This window comes from Mixophyes fleayi, chromosome 6, assembly GCF_038048845.1.
Source record: "Mixophyes fleayi isolate aMixFle1 chromosome 6, aMixFle1.hap1, whole genome shotgun sequence".
NCBI classification, from domain to species: Eukaryota; Metazoa; Chordata; class Amphibia; order Anura; family Limnodynastidae; genus Mixophyes; species Mixophyes fleayi.
The window spans coordinates 62,698,701-62,718,839 of record NC_134407.1 but is presented as its reverse complement, the minus strand read 5'-3'; the positions used below and the strand labels follow the sequence as shown (position 1 = coordinate 62,718,839).

Genomic DNA, 20,139 nt, shown 5'->3' with positions numbered 1-20,139 from the left:
GGGACTTTATATTCTACATATGTATTGGACGTATCCTGCACTGTATTGTCTATTAGAGCAGAGCACACCTAGACCCACATTCAATAAGAGACGTATCGTGTACATGCGCTCCTTGTTGTACACAGAGGTTCATATGCCCGATTTACGTGTGTTTTTTAAAAAAAAACATGCAATACTTTAATTTTGCATACCTTAATGTATCAGGGCCAAAATGTATAAATCCTCTCATCAGTCTCTTCCCCAGTGGAGCTTACATTTTATTAATTCTCTTACTCATAAATACTAATAGTAACCTACCGGAATGTTCTTGGATTGTGGGAGGAAGCCGGGGTATCTGAAGGAAACCCATGCATTCATGGCCCCAGACCTGAGAGGCAGCCTTGTTAACCACTGTGCCGACTTATTCCAGCAACAGAACCAGCAGCTATCCCTCTGAATAATTATTTTTTTTGTTCTCACTCGGTGTTGTATGAGCTGTTAGTAAATTGCTGGTAATGGAAACAGTGATTTCCTCCAAGAAAAATCAATTGATTGGAAGAAGCTTATCCTAGGAGGATTCTATTGTAAGAGTTATTTGTGAGTTGGTCATGATTTACATAGAGAGGTTACTGCTCGTAAATATAGGAGGTCTATGGTAAATGTGATTAAATCAGTGAGTCAAGGTGGAGATGTTGTTGCACATTTTGGTACTGATGATATAGCTACCAGTGATGTTGGAACAGTGCAGAAAGCTTATTGTGTGTTAGGAAAGTAGTTTGGGAAGGCATCACCTTCAATGTTCTTCTCAAAATTGTGGCCTGTTCATAAGATGAAGGAATGTAGGACAGTTTGCATGAGAAACTTTAATACTTGGCTCAATCGTGCAAGAGTGAAGGGTATAGATGTCAGTCATGTTTGAGGAGTTTGGAAGGAAAGATACTGTTCAAGAGAACAAGAGTTCAAGAGAGGCTTGCAACCTGTCACTAAGGAAAACAAGGTCCTTAGTGAGAAGATCTTAACCCTCTATAGCTGTTTAAAGTTGTATTGGTACTAGTGGTAAGCTATATGTACAAATGCTTGCAGGTGAGAAAATACGCTCCATGAATGGATTTCATCTCAAATGGCAGGTTATATCTCATGGCTATTACTGAGTCATGGGACAATGTTAAACATGATGTACTTATTCCCGGTTATACATTATTTTATGTTTAATACATATACTACATTTAAAAAGGTACTTGTTAATTACTGACACCACTCTAGCAGCTATGTATTACTTTTTTTTACTCTGTTTGGCTATTTGATACATCTATCACAGCTTAGTAAAAAAATATGGAGTGTAATAGCTTGGGGAGATCTCTGCACTACTCTCTAGCTGTTTTGTAAAGCACATTTGAAAACAGAAATTTGTTTGTCAATGGCTGGGAAATGGAATGGTCATTCAGATGAATGGGAAGTCTCCACTAATAAATAAATAATTAAAAAATATATTTAAATAACCCCTATTAAATACATACCCACAGTATTGTGTTTTTGTTTATTTATTTTTTGTAAACTCTCATTTCCATTCATTTGTAAACTGTTTACATCCTTGTGGCCAGACCATTCCATTTAATTACAATAGGTAACACAGTAAACAGGTGGTTTATTCAATTATTGCAAGTTTCTTTTGTTAGGTGGTTATATCAAAGGGTGGGACTCACTGGCAGCAGCTCTTCTTTGAAGTTTGGCTTAGCCATCTTGCCAATTTGTTTTTTTCCTTAACGCTCACATTAATTCAGGCTAAAAAAACTATAATACAAATAGGAAAAACATATAAACAGTTATTTGCGAGAAGAATGCAAGGATATTAAGTCAATACAATGTACCCCAATAATAATGAGCTGAATACCTACTCAGGAATGTTTGGCCCCAAATTATGCTTTTCTCCAAAAAAAAAGCTGCAAAGACTGTTTGAGTCATTGTCCTGAACAAGATGATGGCTGAGGACAATGCTTTTCTTATATAAGCGGCAGACAGTCTAACCACAATCTGTCCTGGAAGAACTGTTTATTCATAATGCCTACAGAAGACACACAAAATTAGAAACTCTTTCCTTACAATCTGGAATTTATATTTTTCAATGTACACGAGACTCTAGAATGTTGATCCTTTTGCTGTGTTATTTCTGGCACTTACTTTAAGGGGCTTGTCAATGTAACAGTAAGTAAGGAGAAAACCAAGTCAAAAGAAAGCTGTTTGCAATTCACAGAGCAATTACTTCCAGCACTGTAATTTTTTAACAAATTTTTGGCATTATGCGTTCCAACAACTTCTACAAGGAAGAGAAAGATAGATCATCTCTACTAGTGTGCCTTTTGCCAAAACTTGTAAATCAAAGGCCAAGTTTGTAAAGAAGAACCAGCTGAAGCCTTCTAGAAATTACATGGGCAAGCCGGACAGGTGAGGAGATCTTGCCTTTAATTGACCTGACTATGTCTTCCACCACATATGCAAGTACCTGTGGCCCCAAATGTCATAATTTCCTCCATAGTGCGCCTACCACGCTGCATTGGCACATGCAGATGTGGAGCAACAGAGAGACTTGAAAAATTGTAAATGGAGGTAAAGTACATGAAGACCTTAATCTCCGCCTTCACCAACAGCATCGGAAATATTGAGGAAGATGCTGTAAGAAGCGTACTTTCTTCAGTCAACCAAGTGACCCAAGTACTTTCAGGATGAGGTTCAAGAAGCTGGCAATGTTCAATCAGACAGACAAATAAACAGTAGTGAACCTCTGCTGCAAGAACCCAGGGACAGTGAAGTATGTGATCACAGAAAACAGCACCACTAGCTCTGCCAACAGACTGGATCCCACTGGCACCTTAGAACCAGCTGCCAGAACAGACCACCTTGCTGTTGAGCCCCAAATGGGTAATGTATCACTTTATCTTGGAATCTACATAGCTTAATTTTCTACAACAAACTGCCCGTAACTAATCACATAGGTTTGTCCACCTATTAGTCCAAGAACTTGTACCTTTTAATCTATACAGGATTTGTACATTGACTCTAGAGGTAAGCGGGCACTGCCAGTAAACCTATGAGAATCAATTATCAATGAAACACAACCCTGTTTTTAATAACCACTGAAATAATGAAAATAATTAAAGATACATTGAATGGTTTAGGAAGTCTGGAGAGAGTCGATGGTAACAATGCAATTGTACAGTAGTGTTCACATTGCTATACATTATGCATACTTGTGTGTACCTAACGAAATGTAAGATCCATCCACCTAGCCATCCTTCCATGCCTGACCTCATCACCTCTCCCTCCGCTACCTGTTACTCACGCCTTTGCGCTAGATCCCCTCCACTGACTCCCCATTGTGCTTGCTGTCTGTTTGCCCTCACTTTAGGATGTAAGCTCTTACGAGCAGGGCCCTCTTCCCTCGTGGCTCTCTACCTATTCTCTGCTTCGACTTCACTGTACTAGCTATGTTTGGAGCTTTGAGTCCTGGTGTTATTTGTTTTTGTTATGCACTGTTTCACTCTGTATGGTCCACTGTATGTATTCTATATGGCGATCCGGAAATCTTGTGGAGCCCTATAAATAAATGATAATAATAATAATAATAATAATACCTGCATGTTTAGATATGTTGAACTTTAAATCTAGAGCAATCTTGGTGCAAAATGTATGTCTCATAGCTAACATAAATCAAGATCTGTGTAAATCAAAATAATACGCATTTAAAAGGTGTATACTTAACTTGCATGTTTTTACTGTACTTCTCTTGCATGTTAATGCCCCTGATCACCCTTTTCCAAGTGCATGGAGTGCCAAGTGCAAGACACATGCAACTCTAAATACGGACACAAGTTGTGCGCATGCACAGTGAGCTGATTTTAAACAATGATGCATGTGTACATTGCACAAATTTATATATCTGCATTTCTAAATCAGGCCCTATGTGTCTCGGATAAAGGTCTGAGACCCTTGCAGCCACATGTAAGTAATATTATTACACACTATATAATTACACCATTTTTGCTTTATTCCCTAGTGGGATTAGCCTACAGATATGGCCTGTGAGTGATTTGCAGAAACCCTATCACCTCCTTGTGGGATAAGGCCCAACAACTCTATACCCAGGACTAGAGATGCTCACTGACCCCCGTGAAGTGGTTTTGGTTTTGGTTTTGGCAAAGCCACCCTCGTGTGTTTTGGTTTTGGTTTTGTATTTTTTGAGAAAAATTGCTAAAATATGCTAAAATCCCATAATTTGATCTTTTTTTGATCATACATTATTATAAACCTTAATAACACTAATTCCAAGTCATATGTAGTCAATTTTGACCAACTCACAGGTCACATTATTATTTTCATACACTTTAGGACAAATACTGCAGCAACCTGGCTGGATGCTAAGCGACAGAGCAATGACTCAAACACATGGCAGTTCCTACCATATCTAGGACACATTGGCACACAGCAGTGGCAGAAAAGAAAAGTCAGAAGAAAAGCCTGCAAGGCCTAGTATTTGTATTTCAGCAATGACAATTAGCAATGAAGCAATGGAGCTCTTCTCTTTAGGTGTATATAACACCATACACTTTTTTGTGCAAATTTAGAAGAAAAGCCTGCAAGGACTAGTAGTTATATTTCTGCAATGAGAATTATCAATGGAGCTCTCCTTTCTGTGTGTTACCTATATAACACTATAGAATTGGACTGCAGAATTAAATCAACCCTGTAAGCACTATTATTTGTCTTTTTCTGCAATGAGATTTAACACTGGAGCTATGGAGCTCTCCTGAATATCACTGATTACTTTCTTTAACACTGCTACCACCCCCCTCTTTCAATTCTATCTATTTCCCTGCCCAACTGCTCTACACTTTATGCTACCCCTTCTGTGTCCCTCTCTCAAATGGCGCTAGATCGCTATGGAGGGCGGTATTTATAGATTCCAAAACTCTCGAGATCCGAGATCCGACGACGTCAGAATGACGTTTTGCCTCGTTTTCGATTCCGAAAAAGCGTCTCGGTACTCGGATCCCCTAAGTTCGGGTGTGTTCAGTTTCCGAGGAACCGAGCCTGAGCATCTCTGCCCAGGACCACACGTGAGCCAGCCTCAATTGCTAGCATCATCATGGGTCCACTCCCACAGTCAGTGACATTAAGCTATAACAAAACTTATTTGATTCTGAGGAATAATGATATTTGATTTTGGCAAATAATGATGTCCAGACTGATTCTAATGTGTAAGTTTCCTACTATTGAAAAAGGAATGTTGTCGTGCCATTCCAGCCTGTCCTGTTCCATTCCAGCTTTTATCCCAACCTATGAGCTCCGCTCTAAACTAAATTGAAAGTTTGGGGTGGAGTTTTTTCTTCAAAAGCATAAAATAAAAATATAACAGAATAGTGAAACATGAGAGTCATAGTACTACAGGCAAATACAGATGACAGCTATCATCAGAAACACACACAAACACACCTAACTATAGCTAAATGTTATGCATTGTATTTTGCAGGCTTTAAAATTACAGGGGGTGAAATTCCAACTATGCAGCTACTAGCTAGTGACATAACTAAGGATAGGTTTATTTGCTGAAACACCTTCTAGTATATTTCCTGTTTCTCCGTACGAGTGATGTTCATTTCTGCAGCTTGTTGTGATAATGACATGAGGATTTAATTTGAAGGTAAGTCTTTATACTGTTTGCTAAGAAGTTATGCAAAAACATGACTCATGTTAATAGTGTTTCTAATGTTCAAGAGTTAATACATTAAAGTTTATACTAACAAGGAAGTAAACACATTACAGGTTTCTTACTGAACCTTGAAACTGAAACATTAATAACATTGTGCTTTGATTTTGCTCACGTTATAATTTTGTACTTCCTTATATCTTAAGAACATTTTGACAAGCAAGGTATTGAACTCAGTTTCTACTCTTTTATCCAGTTTGTGTACCATAAAGAATTATGTCAGGGAAGTGGCAAGCTGACCCAGAACTGATGGATCTGGAGGAAAAGGATCTATGGGACATGATTGAAAGGCACAGATGTAAAATTGTACAACAACTGTCACCAGAGCGCCTTACTCCATACTTGCGCCAAACCAAAGTGTTGGATGCAATGGATGAAGAGGAGATTCTGCACTCTGCCAAGTATCCTACCAGGGCCATGAAGCTGGGTGAGTCTTGATATTTGGGAGAGGGCCGTGTACAAACGATTTCAATGCACATGCTCTAAGACATATGCTCTTTTATGGACATTATTACAATGATACTATATTTTCTATGTGATATGTATTACTGTTACGCTAAAAATCTATTAAGCTTGAAAGCAATATATGTTTTGTGATGAAAGTAAAATTAATTCTGCTTCTGTTCAATATGTTTCATGTTAGGGGGCAATTTGCTGTGTTTGGCTGCAGAGGGGCTGGGCAAAAACAAGTGCCCCTTTAAGCAGTAGCCCAGACTATAGAACCTTATTTGAGATTTGACAAGGTCTTTTCTATAAATGTAACAATGCACACACACAACTCCGCACACTACGCACAGGTACAATAGACACAAACCACTATAACATATAATCATATACAAGGAGGAGCTGTTAAAATATTTTTAGAAATCAAAACAGGAGCCAACAGAGGGATACAGTACATAATGTTACTGCATTAAGTTTAGCATCTCTTCAGCATATTGTATACTTTCCAATTTCTTTTGAACCCGGGAGATCCCGGAGGGGAGATGAAGTAAACTAATGGAGGGATTGGGAAGCCACGAATCATGACAAACCGTGTCACAGAGGCCACCATCATGCCCACAAGCAAGTGGCCAGATAGCGGGAGAATGGCCTGCTCTCCTGGGACTCTGGGAGGTCTACCTATAGTCTCCCAGACATTCAGGAGGAGTGGACAAGTTTGTAATATTGTGTGTGAATATAAAGAGACAGTAAGTGAGTTGAATAGCGATATCACCCAGATTCCTGTCAGTAATCTAAACCTGGCATACACCAACCTTTTTAAACTGGATTTCCTTAGAGCAGTAAGCTCGCTGCATTGTATTGTGGGGCTATGGGAAAAATTAACATAATTCAATACAATATTAAAAATAAATAAATGTTTATAACACGGGAATGAGAGATATGTTCATTGAATTAAATAATACAAAACAGTGAACTGTACTATATATGTGATACACCTAATGGCAGTTGTTCAATCAACTTAAAGGGCAACAGCAGGGGTTAGAAAGGGAGTGATTATTATACACCAAATAGCACTAACTTCCATTTCTAAACAAAACTCAGAGGTCTTAGTTACACATATTGCAAATATATGATAAGGTGTATTCCACTTCATGGTGCTTCTGCTATCAGGTAGTCCTAACTCTAAACTCTGAGAATCCCTATATTGGGTCATATATTTTCCCTACATTGCGTCATGATTTTTTCATTTTTGTGTGTTTGTGTGTACGATATATGTAGATTTCAATGAAATATTTATAAATATATAATTAGAAATATATACTGATTTCTAGATATATGTCTTTTGCATGAAGTTATATGTAAGGAGTGGCAATTATTAAATTGATCTGGTATATTTTATTGTTATTTAAAAATACAAACTCAAACATTATAATGTTAAACCCCACTTTTATTAATATACAACTGGTTCCTATTGCTTGAAAATGGACCCTCCTGTCTGAACACAGATGAGGTGTTAGTGATGTAATCTGCATGATGCATAGCATAGTGATGGAGGGAGTCCCCAGACCAGTCACCAGGTGATACCCATTTTAGCTTTGCTAACCATACCTTGTTTTCTGCTGTTTTTCAAGCTTAGACTTCTTTCTCAATCCCTGCCCTGTTTCCCTGACAAGCCCAGGTACTGACAGAAGCAATTCCTCTGCATCCAAGGGAATGTCTGTGGGATATATTAATGCTGTCATAGTCAAGAATAACAGTCTCTGTAACTTTTCTTATGTATGAGTTCTCATTACCAGAGAGTGTGATGAAAGGGGCAGCACAGTGGCCTAGTGGTTAGCACTTCTGCCTCACAGCACTGGGGTCATGAGTTCAATTCCCAACCATGGCCCTATCTGTGTGGAGTTGTATGTTCTCCCTGTGTTTGCGTGGGTTTCTTCCGGGTGCTCCGGTTTCCTCCCACACTCCAAAAACATACTGGTAGATTAATTGGCTGCTATCAAAATTTACCCTAGTCTCTCCCTCTCTGTCTGTCTGTCTGATTGTGTGTCTATATTAGGGAATTTAGACTGTAAGCTCCAATGGGGCAGGGACTGATGTGAGTGAGTTCTCTGTACAGCGCTACGGAATTAGTGGCACTATATAAATAAATGATGATGATGATCCTAAAATGTGTCTTGCAGAGTGAAAGTCTAGAGATGATCGGATGTTTTGCTGCATGGAAAATGTTTCATGCTTTAGGATAAACTACATATTGCTGAAGCTCTAGAGACTGATATTTTGCATTTTTTTTTCTCCTGCAGTTTTTCTTTTTTTATTTTTCAGATCCTATTTCATTTCTGTAAGTCTGGGAAAAGTTTTCTCCTTCTTACAGTACAGAGATGCAAGGGCACCTCACAATCTTGCAATGTATTTGAATGTGCCATATAAGCATCATAACATTAAAAATATCAGAGCAAATAGTACTCAGTAGCACTAAGCAGAAAGCAAATAATAACAAGAGGTTGGTAGAGCACTAACAAGAAACTAGAACATGGGATGCTGTATTACATATATCTCTAAAGACCGATATATAAACAACCCTGTATATTTATATGATATAGTGGTATTGAATATAGCTGCTAACGATGTATCCCAACCAGGGTGATAGCATATACATAGCACCAGGGTGAGAGCGTTACAGTTGATAAAAAGCACTCAAATGAACAGATAGAGAAAGCAAAGCATATTATGTAATCAGTGAAAAATATAAGGTTTTATAAAAAAAATATGCCATACTTGCCAACTTGCCAACTTTGGAGACCTCCCCTCTAGAAGATCTCCAAAGCTGGCGCATCCTGTGGGCATGATCACGCGTATCACTTCTTTAGACCCTGCCCCTCTGCTAAACTATACAAATTTTGGCCTATTACTGCAGGGAGTGGTACCAGGATGACTTGATTAGCCTCTCCCCCATACACTTCACTAACGAAGTATACAGGATGCGGGAGTTTGCCCTGCTCTCAAAAATTCAGGGGTCTCCTGGACATTCTGGGAGAGTAGACAACTATGAGATATGCATGCAAACGTTTGTTTACTATATGCTGTAAGCTTGCGAACAGGACACTCTCACCCTTTTCTCTGTTTGCTAATACCCAGTCTTGTTTTAAGAATGTGTCTTTTCCTAAATGTAAAGAGCTACAGAGCATCCTGGTGCTATATAAATACTTGTTAACAATACTAATAACAATATATACACTGGTCACTATTGTGGTGGGCAACCTAATACACTTAGGGGGCCGCATGGTTCGCCCCTATAACTTTCAAATGGCTGCACATTACCCTTATTCTCAGTAAATCAATGCATTTTATCAAAGAAAGAGACATATATGTGTAAAAACATATCAGCAGGGATTTAAACAAGTGTTACAAGCTATAACAAACAAATCTGACAATAAAGCAGGAGAGCCGGTGAAACGCGGTAAGCGGGGTAAGCAAGGCGGGGGAGTGCTAAGACTGACGGACGCTCCCCTCCCCTGCATTCCTCGCTTGTCCACCGGCACAAAAATAAAAATGTGAAAAAAAACGTCGCTCTCCTCCCCCCACCCTCTGCTCCCTCCTCACTGACAGTGTCAGACGTCATTACGTCCCGACACTGTCAGCGAGTAGCCAGAAGCCACACACAGAGAGAAGAAGCAGAGTAGAAGAAAAGTCTAAAGAGAAGAAGACAGAAGTAGAGAAAAGAAGAGAAGAGAAGGAAAGAAGATCATAGAAAGGTAAGTAAATTATGGAGGGGACAGCAATGTTGAAAAAGGAGAGGGGACAGCGTGTGATGGAGGAAAGGGGGGCAGAGTGTTATGGAGAGAGGGGTGCAGCAATGTGGATAAGAAGAGGGAGCAGCGTGTGATGGAGGAAAGGGGGGCAGCGTTTGATGGGGAGAGGGGTGAAGCAATGTGAATAAGGAGAGGGGGGCAGCTTGTGATGAAGGAGAGGAGGCAGCAACGTGGATGAGGAGAGGAGGGCAGCGTGTAACGGAGGAGAGGGGGGAAGCAATGTCAATAAGGAGAGGGGGACTGCGTGTGATGGAGGAAAGGGGGTTAGCATGTGATGGAAGAAAGGAGGGCAGCATGTGATGGGGTGAGGGGCGTAGCAATGTGGATAAGGAGAGGGGGCAGCGTGTGATGGAGGAGAGGGGGCTGCAATATGGATGAGGAGAGGAGGGCACCATGTTATGGAGAAGAGGGGACCAGCGTGTGATGCAGGAGAGGGGGGCAGCAATGTGGATGAGGAGAGGCGGGGAGCAATATGGGTAAGGATAAGGGGGCAGCATGTGGCGGAGGAGAGGGGGTAGCATGTGATGGAGGAGAAGTGGCAGCGTGTGATGGAGGATTGCGGGGCAGCAGTGTGGATGAGGAGAGGGGGCAGCAATATGGATGAGGAGAGGGGGCAGCAATAAGGATGAGGAGAGGGGGGCAGCAATATGGATGAGGAGAGTCAGGCAGCAAAATGGATGAGGAGAGGGGGGCAGTGTGTGGTGGTGGAGAGGTGGGCAGCATGTGATAAGGGGGCAGCGTGTGATAAGGGGTCAGCATGTGATAAGGGGGCAAAGTGTGATGAAGAGGGGGCACAAACAAACTAATTTACAAAAATTTTAAATCTTATTACAAAGAATACACGTTCTACATTTATATTATTCATATAGCAATTCATGTTTGCTGTTTAATGTATTTATTTGTATTACTCTCTTTATTAAAATGTATTATATGGTTTGTATTAAAAGAAAAAGCATTATTGAATGAACTAATAATTTATAAAAGAGGAGGGTGCACATTTTGTCATTGTTATGGTAACTTATCAAGCTTCTTGCAGACAGCACTGGCTCCAGGTAATATGAATGGGGCGTGGAAGGCAAGCACTTAATGTACTGGTAGAAAGGGAAAGGTCAGGATGACCACTAGTTTCTGTCCATTCCTTCAATTTTTAGCCCTGGAATTAGGAGAAACACAAGAAGCAGGATTGCTGTTCTCAACTGAGTGTGACGGAGCCCAGATGATATAAAAGCTAGAAAATAAGGCAGAGCCCACAGTCTGTATAATCACACTTTCATATTGTATTAGACAATCTGAAAAGTGCCTCAATTCGGCTGTTTCAACCAAACATAATACACAATTTGCAATCTACAAATTATGTTTAAATCTTATTGTGCTGCCTTCACATGTATGCACATTCCTTTACTAGTCTAAGACATACTTAATGAGCTTAGGGTGTGCTGCTTGGAAGAGGTGAGGCTGGCACTGTAAACCCACACACTGTACAAACCACCCTATTGTACGGAAACTGGAACAGTCACGATTTTGTGGTACTGCCCTTTTGTCTTGTGCAGCCCGTGATTGTGAAAACTTTGCAACCTAAGTAATTTTGGGTGAAAAAAATAAAACACTTATACAGCAAGATTCTCTGTCCTTTCAGACATTCCAACATGTCCTCTTGTACGTGGCACAAAGTCTTCTAAGCTCAAACTTCTCATTTCATTTACCAGTGCTGTTCCCGGGTTGGAATGAATTCATGTTTAATTCTACCACTATCTTAAATGAATAAGTGTATAGGTAATAAATAAAGGTACACTTCAATTTCATGTGTAGGCAGCACAGTGGCCTAGTGGTTAGCACTTCTGCCTCACAATACTGGGGTCATGAGTTTGATTCCCGACCATGGCCTTATCTGTGTGGAGTTTGTATGTTCTCCCTGTGTTCGCGTGGGTTTCCTCCGGGTGCTCCGGTTTCCTCCCACCCTCCCAAAACATACTGGTAGATTAATTGGCTGCTATCAAAATTTACCCTAGTCTCTCCCTCTCTTTCTGTCTGTCTGATTGTGTGTCTATATTAGGGAATTTAGACTGTAAGCTCCAATGGGGCAGGGACTGATGTGAGTGAGTTCTCTGTACAACGCTGCGGAATTAGTGGCGCTATATAAATACATGATGATGTGCAGATGTTACTTTTTCTTTTCATCGAAAAGAGTAGGATGTGCAATGTCAGCTCTATAATACTGTATGCTTCAAACTGGAAAGCAGTATTAATGAATAAATTTATGCATTGTTATAATAAAACAATAACATGGAGACTTAGTCATTTCTGTGCCAAGCTAGTACATTGAAAGATAGGTTATCCCCTGAGATTTATCAATGAAACAGTTTTTGAAGCTGCATCCCTTGTGTTTAATTAACCCTCTCACTTCCAGAGGTCCATGCCAAATTTTCTTCACGATTCTACCTTCTCCAATCCTTCGACATCACCTTTGTCCCACACTATTCTACCTTCTCCAATCCCTTGATTTTGGCTTCGTCCCCCACTATTCTACCTTCTCCAATCCTTTGACTTGAGCTTGCACCTCACAACCAGTCATCTCAGGACTAAGCAGCGTGATCGGACATGGTGTGTCTCTGAGTGCCACCCCAGCCAAATGGTTCTTTCCTGGTAGCTCCCAGCACTTTGACATGAAAAAATGAACATCTAAAACTTGTGCAGCTAAAATTAATTCTATAAAAATCTCTTGATGACCATTTGTAAATTAGTCAACCTTATTCTTATTAACCTTTTGTCAGCATTTAAACATGTTTAACATTTAAACCACATAGTTTTGAAGACAAATCAAAATTCAAATGAGGGAAATCAGAGTAAGACATCCTAATACAAAAGTCTAATATTTACAATCAGGAGTTAAAAAAGTTTAGACTCATTGGTTAAAGGTTAATGTCATTGGCAATGAATAACAAGGAAAGCCCAAACTGAGTTAAAAAAATAATTGATAGCTGCTTGGACTCTTTGTTAAAGTGTAATCCATACTCATCATCAAACCTGTGTTGATAGCTAAGTAAGGCCCTGTGCACATGAACAATAAAAAGCACCTCTTAAAAGTGAAGTCAAAACCTTGTAATTGGTTTTTGCATTTGACACAGCTTTCGAAGAATGGTCTCAAAGCCTCTCTACAGCCTTGGGTACTGTGTACTTAATGAGCACTCCCATAGAAGTCCATTACTAAGTGTCAATGCTTGTGAATGCTACAGGCAGCATTGAAATTGATGGAAAGCAAAATGAAGCAAATGCTTGTTTGAGTCTTGTGTTTGTATACAGCAATTTGCTTTCTTTATTTTCTTTCCTAGGGGAATCAGGCTCATAAAACAATTCAGACCCTCTAAGGAAAGCCAGCACAGGGATCTAGTTTTAAAGACAGAGTAAAATCATACTTGCCAACTCTCCCGAAATCCAGGTAGGTGTCCCGGACTCCCTGGAAAGCAGGCAAGTTTAACACATCCTGCAATTTGCTAGCCAAAATGACACGATTCACAGTGAATCGTGCCATCTGGCCCCGCCCCCCTGCAACAAAAACGATGTTCCCATTGCGGGGGCAGGGACAAAACTACGCGATTGGCTGCGCCCCGCCCCCTCTGCCCTTCAGCCACGCCCCCTTGTCCGGGATCTCCCGGAAATTCACTATTTAAAAGTTGGCAACTATGAGTAATATTGGGAGTGTCTCAAAACTTCTGGCACTATTGTATAGATAGCAAAAATGAGAGATATTGTTTATTTAATGCGGTGCATATCGTAGAGTCCTTATGATAATTTATATTAAATATTAGATTGACGTCATTTACTACTAAAAAAGCAACTTTTCTTAAATTTCATTAGAACTTGCTAGATCATTAAAATACAGCTAGATAAAGTGAATAAGTGAATTTTGTGAATAATTCAATGTGAAATTAAAATTGCTGGCTGCACATGTTTTTTTATTTCCTCTAATTGCTTGAGGTTTTAAATTCCTTGCTAAAGCTTGTGTGAGTTATCTCGCAGACATGTAGTTTATCCAATTGTCATTAACAGTATAGCTTTATATAGAGGATTGAGTAATTACCACCTCTTTATTTTTTTATAATTAATTGAGTACATTTATATTACTCCTGAATCATAGTTCTCTGCTTCTTACATTTCACTTGATAAATACTAAATTGCTTTTCTATTATTAGTTGAGTTTGTTCATTCTACAATGTATCTTTTCAAGTCTCGCTGTTCTAGCTCTAGTCAGAGCGCCATATAGTCATTCTCATTGATTCATAGCAGTGAATTTCTGGCTGACCAATACACTCTCCGTTTTAGCTGTGGACACTATGGAGCTATGATATATAAAACAGACTTCACTTCCTATAGTACACTATACATGGACAGGAAAGCTCTATACATACTTCCCCACCAGCAGCTACTGTTGTTATTCTGTTTCCTTATGTATCAGTTGTTCCCCACACCCCTTAGATTATAACTCTAATTTGACAGGGCCACCTTTACCTTCTGCTTCATGTCATTGTATGTCATTTATTTGTATAATTATTCACTCAATATTCAGGGCTAAATAATATATCAGTGCTTAATAACTAGAGCATAATAATAGTAATAACAATAATAATAATTTAAGTAATTTTCCCCTTAGAATATGATATTAGTGGCTAATAATGTACTGGCTGGAGAAGCTAAAGGCCCGAGGCAATTCCAAAGGTCTTTATTTCAGCTGGTGCATTATTGCCTATTAATGCACTATTCTAAGGAGATAATTAGTATTATAAGCTAAAGTTTTTTTACTAACATTCGCTATATCGGCAGTGAGAATAAAAAAATACTATAGCAATATAACAATGTTACAATATAACAGTACATTTTCATGGCCAGAGTTGTCTTCATCAAACTTGTGTATGATTTGATAATAGGAGAGCTGCCAATGTACACAGCAATAACATACAACATCACAGCACAGTACAACATGCACTAAGTGCAGTTGGAGTAACAGACGGAGGTGGAAAAACAGGCAGGGCCCTCTTAAGAACATCTTGGGCAGTGCACCGGGGTCCCTATATATACAAAAATAAAATAAAAATGATTATATATATATGGGCCCTGCAGACGAGGGGGGCCCGTCGCAGGAAGCCAAAAAAAAAAAACCTGGAAAAAGAAAATACTTACCGTGCTGTCAGCTGGCGATCCGGCTCCCTCCATGGTCTCCTCCTCCGTCGCGCTCCGCAATGGATGTCGGGCCCCCCCGCCGAGAAAAAAAAAGAAAAAAAATTAGTTTTGAAAAAAAAATTGTCGGCGCGAGGGCCCGGGCCGGGCCCCCTGACATGCCCGGGGCCGGGTAATTAGTACCCGCTCCTCAAACAGTGGCAACGAATGAAGAAGCCGTCAGCCAGCGATTACATCACTTTCAAGGTGCACACTCTGTTTCCTGCTGTTAACCTGGTTCATCGGGGTAAAGATTGCCACCAAGCTGATGGGCATGGGTGTAAATGACCAGGTGGTGCCTGCACATGCATGTATTTTACTTCAAAGTCTCTTTGTAAGTAGTGGGGCACAAATGATGTTACTTTGTGGTGCAGTGCAATAAAAGTCAGAATAATTTAGGCGCCAGACCATCACAAACTTAACTCTCTATTTACACCCCTCTTCCTACAGCACGGTAATCATAATGGTTATAGCAATACAGATATATATGTATATACAGTACCTTACTCTCTCCAGCACAGTTCTTCATCATCACCACCATTTATTTATATAGCGCCACTAATTCCGCAGTGCTGTACAGAGAACTCATTCACATCAGTCCCTGCCCCATTGGAGCTTACAGTCTAAATGGCCAATTAACCTATCAGCATGTTTTTGGAGTGTGGGAGGAAACCAGAGCACCTGGAGGAAAACCCACGCAAACACAGGGAGAACATACAAACTCCTCACAGATAAGGCCATGGCTGGGAATCGAACTCATGACCGCAGTGCTGTGAGGCAGATGTGCTAACCACTAAGCCACTGTTCTTAATGTTATATAGATGTTATATAAGACAGTTCACTGCTGTTCACCCCTTCTCTGCAGGGGCACTCACATGGATGCTAACAGGCAAACATTTCCCTTGAACAGGCAGCTTCCCCTCAATGCAGTTCTGACACACGCTGTGTAACTCTCAACTGCAGCTCACCCCTCCTCTGCGGGGATGAATTCTCCCTTGGGCTCTGACACGTCTCTGTGTTCTCTCAGCCCCTAGGCTTTGACATTTCATTTTGTATACTCTCAGCCACTCAGCACTGACACTTCATCCACACTGCCTCTTGCAGCAACCCTCTCTCTAGGGTTTCTTCCATGAAAAATGCCCTCCTCTCTCTCTCTCTCTCTCTCTCTTGGGAATCTCTTTAGTGATATGGTGTTATCCCCCTCTCTGGAATTTTGGGAATCCTCCCCTCTGTATATGCCACACTGCTGCATGCAGCAGTGTGGCAGCATTTATGTATCCATTATAGGTTACATAACATATTGTAAAGAGATAATGTCACATTTTTCTTTTTACTCTAAACATTGGGCTTGTTAGCGGAGGAAATCTTTAAAAATAAGTGATCTAGTTGGAAAATAGTTAACATGACTGAGTATATTACACTACAAAACATGTACTGGATCTCATCCTTACACCCAAGACCCACCCCCCTCCCCCATTCTCTTTTGGGGTCAGTCCCCACTCTTGCTTAGGGGACAGTAGTATTTATCTCTAAACAGCAGCCATCACTCACCCAATTCTGGGCAAAGCTCTCCTAGTCTGTGTCTCTCACTGTCTCCCTCTATTTCCCGCACTTTTTCTGCCTCCATCTTCTCCAAGTCCCCCTTGCTGACAGCCCCTCTTTCTCACTCAGTCAGGCTGGGGTGTGTTGTCAGCACAGCAACCAGCCAAAGTCACTGGGGTGTGTGGTTCCTTAAATGCCACTAGGGGGGCGTTACACTGATGAAGAGACTTTCAGTACAATTTATGAAAAAAAAAATGTCCTTATTACCCTCAAACCAACACACACAGAGAATAATTCAACCCCTGGAACAGAATTTAAGGTGTTTTATCATGTCTCAGTGTACCAAATTGACTGCCCTGAATTTCTTCTGTGGACTTAATTTATATATATCAATTCACCTCATTCATCTACTGAGATAATACTTTTCTTTTGCTTCATTTTATTGTTTGGATTTACATCCTATATATTTTTTATTAACTTTAGCCATTGCGATATCAATTTATGGATAATGAGTAAAATTTTGTGGACAATTGTAATGTTCATAACTGGTTTGCATATCCAACTCTTCCATGCTCCCATCCATGTACTGCACTAGTGTGGTCGCATACACATGGTCACAGGTGTGCTCCCGCATTCTGGCCATGTGATCAGTGTTATAGGTTTCTACTATTATGACGTGGGTGTGCATTTTCTGTTGGATGGTTTCTTGCTTCTATGTTTTTAACCACTGATTCTAGTGACCTGCCCTTAATCATTATTTGTTTAGTGACCTCAACTTCTATTTGAAAATTTGTTACTATCCTGTTAGTTTTTTATGTTATTATCATCTTTATTTACAAAGTGCCAACATATTGCAAAGTGCTGTACAGTTAAAGAGTATCACACTACGAACAAATGACATAAAATTACACATGATACAGAAGGTGAAAATGGCAATGTCTAAGCGTAGATCCTTTTTTAGGAAGCATGTTAATTGATATCGGCATTGTGGTAGTTCCTGGATCCAGATGTTTGATCATTACAGGTGCAGTGCTAGTTCCTGGATCTGGCAGGTAGTGACTGTAGGTACTGTTGTAGTTCCTTGCTTCTAGTATTGGCCTGTCTAAATATGAGTTTTACCCACTAAATAGTCAGTTAGTTTGATCCATACTAAGGAGTAACTGTACCCACATGCACATGACCTGAGGTCATCCATGGTAGGTGAGCATATTTAGCTCTTTGGGAAAGGGAGCCACTATAGATGAAGACCACAATTTGTTCGGTTATAGTTGCTCACCAACTGGTGATACTGATCTTACATTGTATTACAATGGGCCTATAAAGAAATGGAACCCACAGATCAAATCCAAGCCATGTCTCAGATTGCACAGGAATTGTTGACTAAGGCCTGAGCCAAGGAAACTATTGACTGTAAAAAGGAAAATTAATGTAAGAGTGCTTCTGATCCTAACTTAAATTAGGTCTCCTGTATGACAATCCTGACAGCATCTCGTCTGCTAAGGTACCACTGCATTTTTGAGAGGTTGGAAAGCCCATAGTAATATTGTGCTGAATATCTCCACTGGGCTATCGACCCCCAAGGGAACAATCTCGATACTTGTTGTCAGTTTTGCATTGGACCATTAGATGCCATAACATATCCTATAGTGTGTTATACAGAGACCCTTGGTAGTGCAATGCAGTTAGCTATTAAGATCAACTAAGGCTCAGAGAGAGAATGGTCTATCATGGATTTATATCACCCTCTTCTGCCAGTTCTGGGCCTTTTTCTATTGAGCCTATTGAAGCAACAGGGCCTGGCTTGTCTCTGTGTTCATCTGTGCTCACTGGACCTATGTTTTTGTGATGGAGTGCCCTGGCTGAATGAACTGGAGATTTTCAGATGGAGGCTATTTGATTTTATTTTGTTCTGAACAAGATAGTATCAAGTTGTAATTTAACAGAACTGTATGGTTGAAGCATTTCCCTTATTCTGGAGTCTATCAAAGAGTGTGACTTTCCCAATGCTCTCTGTCAGCCATTTCCCTTATCCAGATGCCCCCTCCCAAACAAGAGTGCCCCATCCACTTGTTAACACCAGGTTATGTTCTGCCAACCCCTTCCCTCATGTAACAAAACAATGTTCATTTCAGCACCCTGGTTTCCCCTCCACAATAACAGTGACCCAAACGCTCATGTGGGTAGCAGAAGGTTTTGTCCCATTCACCCCTTCCACTTACAATGGTACAAAAGAGGGTGCTCCCTTCCAAACAATAATCACCCACCCTCTCACATTATTAACAAAAGGTTTCAAACTGCTTATGCCTTCAATAGTGCATAAGCAACAGGCTCATTTCAAAACTCAGGGCCACTCTCCCAAACAAGAGTAACTCACTGAGTATTTGGATTATGTCTATTTGTTGGAGGCTTGTAAGTTGACTTGCAATTTAAATACATATACATAAATTACCCTATATGACTACTCTCATTGTTTAGATTTTATAGGCCATTCTATTAGTACAACAATGCTGTTGTTATGTGGCAGGTGTGTGTAACTAAGACTTCTGCATCTTATTTACAAATAGGAAACTGTTTCAATTAGTCTTAGCTAACAGCAGTGTGCTGGGAGATTTTGATTTTTGCTTTCTTTGCTGATTTGCCTGTTTGTCCTTGGTCATTGTAATATTGCTGACCTTGACTTCTGCTTGCTGATTTGATATGTCTTGTATTATCTGGTATTTACCCTGGCCTGTCACCTTTTCCATTTTGCTCACTATGGGTCTCATTTGGAGTCGGACGCAATTTACACTGAAATTGTAAGTGTAAATTGCATCCCATAATTTACACAGTATTTAAAGCGAAACGGATCTTTAGATCCGTGCGACTTAGAATACTGTGCAAATTGCACAAACATGCCTCTTTATCTGCCATCTGGGTCGGCGTGCAAGTGTATCATGCACAGCGCCCTGTAAAACAGATAATTAAATTTAAAAAAAAATGTAAAAAATAAAATAAAAATTGTTCTTTTAGCCCCCCCAAACAGCACAAGGGTTGGTTATGCTGTTTGGGAGGGGGTGCACACTTTTTTTTTTTTTAAATTAAATTTTGTTTTTCTTTGCTTTTTAATACACCAAGGTGTCTTGCACCAGCTGAAAGTGCAAAAGATACGTCACCTAGACAGCTATCTGTGGTTGCTTTCAACTCAAAATAGCATGTAAAGGGCGTGAACACGCCTCTACATGGACAGGCTCGCCCACTACCTTCCCCGTCAGTGTCGGACTGGGGCATGAAGGGCCCACCGGGGAATGCAACACTAGGGGCCCACCAAAGGGGGTGTGGTCAGTCATCATAGAGGCGGAACCAGACACTAGAGGGGGAGTGGTCAGTCCACGAAAGACAGCTAGCACCTTAGTG

The 20,139-nt window shown here is 40.3% G+C and overlaps 2 protein-coding genes across 3 annotated transcripts in view; one reads left to right on the top strand and one right to left on the bottom strand.

The window, feature by feature from the left end:
* Positions 1–20,139, bottom strand: part of EBI3 (Epstein-Barr virus induced 3) — a 305,430-nt gene that overhangs the window by 239,460 nt on the left and 45,831 nt on the right. The gene's annotated exons all lie outside the window — the stretch shown is intronic.
* Positions 5,614–20,139, top strand: part of CARD14 (caspase recruitment domain family member 14) — a 74,284-nt gene continuing 59,758 nt past the window's right edge. Inside the window, exons 1-2 of one of the 2 annotated variants that reach the window (XM_075216738.1) lie at positions 5,614–5,674; positions 5,937–6,167. In XM_075216738.1, coding sequence (XP_075072839.1) covers positions 5,957–6,167 — 211 coding nt within the window. In that variant the 5' untranslated portion in view covers positions 5,614–5,674; positions 5,937–5,956. Of the gene's footprint in view, positions 5,675–5,809; positions 6,168–20,139 lie in introns of those variants that run through there. The other variant, XM_075216737.1, reaches the window with a different exon arrangement.